The 8,692-nt window shown below is 35.4% G+C and overlaps 1 protein-coding gene across 1 annotated transcript; it reads right to left on the reverse strand.

The window, feature by feature from the left end:
* Positions 1 to 2,499: 2,499 nt before the first annotated feature.
* LOC116030629 (WRKY transcription factor 22-like) lies at positions 2,500 to 4,281 on the reverse strand. The gene is made up of 3 exons (XM_031272936.1): positions 3,686 to 4,281; positions 3,495 to 3,605; positions 2,500 to 3,406 (listed from the first exon to the last, which is right to left on the reverse strand). Exons 1-3 carry the CDS (start codon positions 4,189 to 4,191, stop codon positions 2,947 to 2,949), a joined length of 1,077 nt encoding a protein of 358 aa, XP_031128796.1. The 5' UTR covers positions 4,192 to 4,281; the 3' UTR covers positions 2,500 to 2,946.
* Between the last annotated feature and the right edge of the window lie 4,411 nt (positions 4,282 to 8,692).

The following is an 8,692-nucleotide window of genomic DNA, read 5'->3' on the forward strand; positions in this document are numbered from 1 at the left end:
AAAACTCGGCGGTCCACTGGGAACAGGAGTGTATGCGGGTGTAGTAGGATAGTGTAACACCCCCAATTTCTAATATCCAAAATTCTTACAATATCTCTATTAAAATCATTAATAATTAATAATATAGCGGAAGCTCAAACATCTAACCAAAAGGAAATGGGTGTTACCGCCACGCTCAGGTATTTCTCTTATACCTAAACGCTAAGGCTAAAAACAACCAACTTAAAATAATTCAAGGTACGTACTAGTACAAAGACAATTAACAAAACCAACTAGCTAACTAATCTAACTAAATGAAAAATTCTCTAGGTGATTCGCTCTCATCATCCACGCTCATGCAGATACACCTGAAAAATACTCAAACAGTATCCAAAGTTAGCGCAAAGCTAAGTAAGATTTAATTCACCTCCTAAAATAGCTACTCACACATAACACATAGGAGAACAACTTGTAGATAATAATATGTATAAATGTTTACATTAAAACTATTGGAACATATAGATGCAAATAATCAATACTCACAATATTCTAAGTACCCACAGTTCTCCAAAAATACTCAAGAGTTCCAAAATCCATAATTTCTCAAAAATACTCATAATTCATAATTTCCAAATTAGTATTTCCCACAATAGAAATTTTACGAACATTTCAAAAGTAATATATCTTTCAAAATCATTTGTTAATATATACATTTACATATACATGGAGGAACACCAATCTCAACACAATGGGCAGGGTCTTGTTTCATCAAGCCCTAGTGACTTTATTGAACACTACACAAAATCCCATTCAATGGGTCTTGTTTCATCAAGCCCTAGTGAACAATAATCTCTCTATTGAACACTACACAAAATCCCATTCAATCTCAAATAATGGGCAGGGTCTTAATTAATAAGCTCTAGTGAACAGTAATCACTCAACTGAACACTACACAAAGATCCCATTTAAGTTGAACAGAACTAATACCTTAAGTGTGCACACCCCCAATGGGTTTCCAAGTCCAATGGGTAGTAACTAGTCCTAGTAGTCATGATACGTTTCTAATGACTACTACTCAACAGGGTAAATACCCTAGTGGTAGACTCCGCTAACCACTCCTCAAAATAACAAAATTAAAAGTCCTCTTGAGACAGTATACATTTCTACTGCTCACTCCACAACAAACTGGGTTTTAACCCAAGTATCCAGAATTTCACCACAGGATACTAGCATGTGGTGTAGGGAGTTGCCAAGTGTCAAATTCCTATGGTAACTCAAGGAAAATATCTTTGGCTAGACGGTTAAGGGTTAAAACAGATATAGTTACGGTAGGAAATAATTTAGGTAGGGGTAAATTCGAAACCAAAATTAGCTCGAACTCAATTCTAACCTTAATTTCTAAAATCGGGCAGTGTTCGGTACATCGCGAAATACAGCGATGCTACGGTCGAAATAAATTTTCACTATTACGGGCTAATTTAATTAAATAGGAAATTCAAGGTTAATGGTATGGTGCCTAAAACCCACTTTCTAGGACAATCGGGACAGAACACATACTCCTAAAAATTTTACGGTTCGTGACCGGTACGTACGATCGCAGCTTATTAACGACTATTCTAACTAGTAAAGATTATTTTGAAATATCTATAAATCATAACTCGTGCATGCCAATGCCTTAGAATAAAATAAATTTAAACTCCCGTTTTTTTTTTTCGAACTCTAGACTTACTGGAATGGGTGAAGGGTTACAGCCGCTCCCACTAGTAGTCAAACTTGAAACATTGTGGTTAGCAAGCCAATAATCCAACCAAATAAGTTAACCAAACATAAAACAACACCGTGCACAATAAAATTTGACGTAAAATAAAAACTATTATCAATATACTTCATACCATAATTTTAGAATGGAAAATACTCCTCTCAAAGTGAGTGGGGCTTCTTGTACGCAGTGAGCAAAGGTCTAACCTCTGTGTTCAGTTGAGTTACCATGATTTATATCCTCCCAGATGCTTTGTCGGGTCGGGGCGTGGGGGGCCATTGGGGTTGGGGATTCAACCTTTTGGGAGAAGAATGGAAAATACTACTTGTATTCCTAAATTCTACTCCCAACTTTTACACCTTCTCACAAATATTAGATGTAGATAACTTTTCTGAACCCACAAGATGCAAGTGTCCTATCCATGCTTACCACATTAGAGAGTATAATTGACGGAGTAAAATTTGAGAGTCCCCATAGTAGAACTCTTTTAGAATAAGCCATCTAGCAACAAGTTGTCTAATGTCTACATATTCTTTGGGATAGTAAGGTGGTTGGAGCTTCTAGTGCAATGCTACAATTATTCCATCCTGATCTGAGGAAGGGGAAGGGGAATAGACATTGATTGTAATGGTAAAAGCTTCAACCCAACCCAGTTGTTTTTAAAGCATATATCCTCCTCAAGATACCATTTGGGACTCAAACGGCATCAACATTGGCACAAGTTAGTGTGACATAATTTATGACAAGAACACAAAACATGATTAAGCAAACACCAAAAAGGGCATGAATTATGAAAAGTTGTTTGAGAACTTGATTACAATCATGATTGTCCAGAAATAACATCACCTAATGACATTTAAGATTATATACCCTCATCGATCAATCGATCATACACAATACCACTGACAAAGGCTAAAAATTAGGAGGAATTTTACCTAGACGGAATAATGTTTTCGAAATTTATAAAAAAAAAAAAATGGGAACCTATCTCTTTTGACATCTACCATCCTCTCACAATCATACGTTAACACGTACGAGAACATTGTGATTATGCGATTCTGTCTCAGTCTCTCCCTTACTCTACTTTCGAGTTTTTCTCCTCCCATCTCTAACGGCTAGAAAAGATACTACAAGAAAGCGAAAGAGAAGTGAGAGAGAAGAAAAGCATCATTTCTTCAACCCCCACCCCCCTTTTACTTTTCAGCTAGTCAACCACCGCCGGCCGCCGTTGTTGTCGTCAGCCAAGGGAACTGCAAGGTCGTGCCGGGTAAACTATCGGGGAAACAATCACCGCCCAGGTCTTCCAAGCCCTCGAAAAAGTCGTCGTCGGGGCCCAAGCTATCTATTGCCATGTTCGCCACGCCGAATTCGTCGTCTTCGTCCTCAAACATATCCTCTCTCTCGTCCCTGCTGCTTTCTTGCTTTTCCGGCGCCGGAGAAGTCAGCGGCGGCGAGGCGGCGGACTTCATGGTATCACCAGAGGTTTCCGGTTGGTGGGCCGCCGCCGGCTTTTGGCGGGTGCTGCCCGCGAGCGAGTTCCGGTGGGTAGGCATAGGGTGGTTGTGCTCTGCTGTGTAGGTGACGATGAACATAGACGGGTCAGATCTATTCCGCTCCACTTGTTTTCTGGCCAAACACCCCTTGGAGGTGCTACATCTGTAGTAACCCCTGACAAATCCAAATCAAACCATATATAAGAACATCTCCACAAATCATTTCTATAATTTTGTTTTTCCACAAATTAAATCATTCTTACCTTGGGTATGGGGAGCCTTTGATGGGTTTTTGCCCATATTTTCTCCAAGACCACACATCAGAAGATAAAGCCTCAGCAGGAACTTGGCACACCCTCTTCAACTGGTTCTTTCTGTCAAACTCAAATAAATCCATCAATAATGAACAAAATTCCAATTTTTCACCCAACAGAAAAAGGAAAAAGAAAATTACCTTCTTTTGCTTCTTGGGCTTTGAGTATGAGGAGTAGTAGGAGTAGTTGCAGAAGAAATATTGACGGGGAAAGGTTGTTTCTTCGGGTGAATGATTGTCGCAGCGGGAGAAATGTGTGGTTTGAGGATTTGGTGGGAGGGAGACAGATCTGGTAATCCGCCGAGAACAGAGAGGGGTGAGATTGGCGTGTTCTGCGGGGAGAGAGGCGGCGCTGCCTGCGTTCGTTGCAGAGACGGCTGCGGAGGTTGAGATGGCGGTGGCGGTGGCGGCGGCCGAAAGAAAGGCCTGTACAGATCATGCAAGTCGTCGTTAAAGCGCCGTCTGCTCTCATTTCTCTTCGCCCCAAATTCAAGCAGATCTTGTAAGCAGAGCAAGTCTTGGTCTTGCCTTGGCTGGAAGGCGCTGCCAAGAGGAGAAGCGGTGGTGGCGGTGGCGGTGGCTGCGGACGAGGAGGCAGCGGCTGCGCAGCCTCTGACCACCGCATGTAGATCCCAATCATCCTCCATTTCTTGTGTATCCCTTTGACTTTGGTAGAGAGAGAAGACGCAGGAAAAAGAGACAAAAGAAGGCGCTGACTTTTGGAGATGGAGAGAGAAAGTGAGGGGAATTGTAAATGGGTGGGAATACAGCCGACTAGCATAATATATAGAGAGAGAGGGAGAGAGACAGACAGAGAGACTTTGGGTGGTTTTCAGTAGAGAGAGAAGAAAACGATTGGAATCGTGGACCCCACCATTGTGTCTTGCTGTCCTTTATGAGAATATGCATTTCTTTTTATACATTCGACTGTGTGGCTCAAGTTAACGAATAAAATAACAAAACAAATCAAATAACTTCTAAATGTCGATAATAAATTGTATCTATTTTTTTTTATAACCCAACTTTCTCAGTTTCGTCATATCATAGACTCATGAACCCGCCCCAATCATGAAAAGATAATAGAGTCTATCTAATTTTAAAATTCGACACCAAACTCTAGAGTTCTGTTCACAATGATAGAAATGTTTGAGAAAGAAATCATTATCCCTAGATATGGAGTCAGTGTACCAAATCATGCTTGGGTTCATATCACTATGGACTTCATTGAATGCCTTTCAAAATATGAATCGAAAGATGTTATCATGGTAGTAGTTGACATTCAACAAATATGCTCATTTCCCTACCCTTGGCTCATCTTTTTACTACAAAGGAAGTGACAAATCTCTTCTTTCACAATATATATATAAACTTCATGATTTGCCGCAAGGCATAATCAATGATAGAGTTGAAGTCTCTACCATCAGTTTCTAGCAAAAAGTTGAATGTCAAATTAAATCTTAGTACAATTTACCATCATCAAACTAACGGATAGTAAAAAAGATTAAATATATGCGTGAAAATTATCTCAAGTGTGTGCTACCTCACATCAACCTAGAAATTGGAAAAATGGCTTACTCACTCTTACTATTGGTATAACACCAATATAATTATCCTAATGCCATGAAAATGACTCCATTTCAAGCCCTCTATGGGTATGCTCCTCACATGTTCTTAGCATATCAGTCAACTCCCATCTTAGTGACAAATGTGAAAGAATGGCTAACTAGCACACAGATAGTGTTAACTATCTTAAAACATAACTTGCTTAAGGTCAATGTAAACAATATCTAGATAAACAAAGGACTAATAGAGTTTTTTGTGTGGGGATTAGGTATATCTCAAGCTACAACCCTGTAGATAGTCTTCAGAGGTAGTATGAAGGAATCTTACACTAAATTTTAAGTTCTATGGTCCCTATGAAATCATTGAAAGAATTGGTCGTGCCATCATGTGTTTCATGTATTCTAACTAAAAAGAAGAGTGAGAAGACACCATCTGTCTTAGGTTGATTTCACTTATTTGAATGGACAATTTTGCACTAAACTAGTGGCCATTTTGTAGAGAAGAATGTTGAAAAGAAACAATGCTGGCCGAGTGAAAGTTCTAGTATAATGGGCCAATTTGAGTCTAAAAGAGGCAACATGGGAAGATTATAATCATCTGAAGGCTCAATTCTCACAATTCAATCCTTAAGGACAAAGATCAAATTAAGGGGATAGGATTGTTATGCTCCTGAGGTCACAATTCAATTAGTGACCATTGTACCTAGCTAAGAAAACATTGAGGTTTAATTTTGTCCATGAAGATGTGAAGCCTTGAGATTAAATATGCAGCAGCTACTGTTGTGTTGGATGATGATCCACATGCATGGGAGTTTTCTAAAATTGTTGTCATTATTTTAGGTTATATTTTAGTGTATGTATTTAGACCATCATGTTGAATGAATTTGCGATCTTGTTATTCCTTCATTTCTTCTATATCTTTTCTCATTTCTTTTGGATTTTCTTCCATTTCTATTTGTTTCTTCCCATTATCGATCTTTGAAGGAAAGGTTGAGCATTAAATAGCATCAAACTTATGAAATGAGTTTTGCTTTCATGTTTGGATGCTATTTTTACATATTTGCCCTTGAATTTAACACTCTTTGTGGCTTCCTAATGTCAAGGACCAACGGGGAAATATATCAATATGCCCCGATAACTTAAGTACTGAGCCATCACCAAGAGTATAATTTAGAGACTAAATATTTTATTTTAAAATATTATTATTTTTTTATAGAAATAATCACGTTAGTTTTTAAGTATAGCAATTTTTCTTTTAAAACTCATAATTTGTTTCTCTAATAAACAGTTCGAAAAGAACTTATGAAGAATTTCAAAGGTTAAATTAATCGTATACTTTTTTTTTTTGTGTTTTCTTTTTTTTGGTTTATGTTATACAAGGAAAGTTTGGAAATTTTGTTTTTGTTTTTTTTTCTTTTTGGTATATTTAAGAAAATTGAGAAGTGTATTTAGATTTTTAAAGAAATTATGTCTTTAAGTTTGAATGTCGTCTTTAATAATATGAATATGAAAATTTAAAAAATACATAATGAATTAGATTTACTCAATTAACATCACACAAAAAGTTCTAAGTCAAACATTTCATTGAATAAGAGTTAAACAGGACATCTCATTACCATGATGATATGTCATACGTTTAAAAATATGATGGCTATTGCATTGAAATAGATTTTTTTTTTTTGAATACTACTGACTCTATTACAAATTTTGTAAGTATTGCCAAATATTTAAGTACATGTTATTATTAATCAATTTAAAATTGATTTTTTTTTTTCGGGATGAAAGGAAACCGTAGAAAAGATGTTCATTTTGAATCGACTAATAGCAGCATATCATATTGCATTGAGTAAAATTTTTATTCTCTGTGTGTCTATATAAATATATGTATGTATGTATATTTATTTATATTTACATATTTGTGTAGTAGCCAATGATTTTGTGGTTTAGTGTGAGGTTGGTATTGACTCTTTGTGTTTTAATAGGTTGAAAAAATATATTTAAACAGATAGAGTCAGACAGTCAGTAGTACTATATATATATATATATATATTTGCGTAGTATTAAATCAAGTTTTATTCAATATGATAATAATTATTGTTACTTTATACCTACTATCATAGCATTAAATCATATCAAGTTTTTATTTAATTTCCGAATAAATCAAATTCAAATAAAACTTATGTGAACAAGGACAAGGATTATGCTAGATTATGGGGTATCATTTAATGATAAATTGCATAAATCCCGGATAATATTCATGAAATTAAATCACATATGTATAGCATTGAATCAAGCAAGTTAATAAGATAATAATTATTGTTACGTTATACCAACTATTAAATCATATATATGAAGTCTTTATATAAATTTGGAATAAATCAAAATCAAATATCATCAATATGTGAATATATAAGGATTATGTTAGATTATGGGGTATCATTAATGATAAATTGCACAAATTCCGGATAATACATATGAAATTAAATCACATATGTGTAGCATTGAATCAAGTTTTATTCAATAAGATCATAATTAATGTTACGTTATACCAACTATTAAACCATATATATGAAGTCTTATAAATTCCGAATAAATCAAAATGAAATATCATCAATATGTGAATAAGAATTATGCTAGATTATGGGGTATCATTAATGATAAATTGCACAAATCCTAGATAATACACATAAAATTAAATCACATATGTGTAGCATTGTATCAAGTTTTATTCAATAAGATCATAATTAATGTTACGTTATACCAACTATTAAATCATATATATGAAGTCTTTATATAAATTCCGAATAAATCAAAATCAAATTAATATCATCAATATGTGAATAAGGATTATGCTAGATTATGGTGTATCATTAATGATAAATTGCACAAATATCGGATAATACACATGATATTAAATTACATATGTGTAGCATTGAATCAAGTTTTATTCAATAAGATCATAATTATTGTTAAGTTTTGCCAACTATTAAATCATATATATGAAGTCTTTATATAAATTTCGAATAAATCAAAATCAAATATCATCAATATGTGAATAAGGATTATGCTAGATTATGGTGTATCATTAATAATAAATTGCACAAATCCTTGAAAATACACATGAAATTAAATCACATATGTGTGTAGCATTAAATCAAGTTTTATTAAATATTCCGTAATATCATAATTATTGTTACTTTATACCAACAACCAACTACATAGCATTAAATCGTATGAAGTCTTCATATGAATTCCGAATTAATCAAATTCAAATATCATCAATTAATCAAATTAATGACACACTTATGTGAATAAGGATTATGCTAGATTATGGGGTATCATTTAATGATACATTGCAAAAATCCTTCCCCACAAAAGGTGATATCTAACTCCCTCGCCACTACAGAGTACACCCTGTGTCTAACATGATATGGGTGTGAGTACTAGTGCCTGGTGCCCATAAAGATTCTACCACATTTTTTGTAATTTCGACACTGTGATTGTCAGATAGAGCCGTTAAAATGGGCTTTGCCCAGCGGGCCAGCCTGCCACGCCCCCCCCCCCCCCCCCCCCCCCCCCCCCCCCC

This window comes from Ipomoea triloba, chromosome 9 (genome assembly GCF_003576645.1).
Source record: "Ipomoea triloba cultivar NCNSP0323 chromosome 9, ASM357664v1".
NCBI lineage: Eukaryota > Viridiplantae > Streptophyta > Magnoliopsida > Solanales > Convolvulaceae > Ipomoea > Ipomoea triloba.

Coding starts and splice junctions, on each gene's coding strand:
- LOC116030629 (XM_031272936.1), bottom strand. CDS start 4,191: ATGGAGGATGATTGGGATCTACATGCGGTGGTCAGAGGCTGCGCAGCC. Junction 3,606..3,685: donor AGCCCAAGAAGCAAAAGAAG/GTAATTTTCTTT, acceptor TGAGTTTGACAG/AAAGAACCAGTTGAAGAGGG. Junction 3,407..3,494: donor AAAGGCTCCCCATACCCAAG/GTAAGAATGATT, acceptor TGGATTTGTCAG/GGGTTACTACAGATGTAGCA.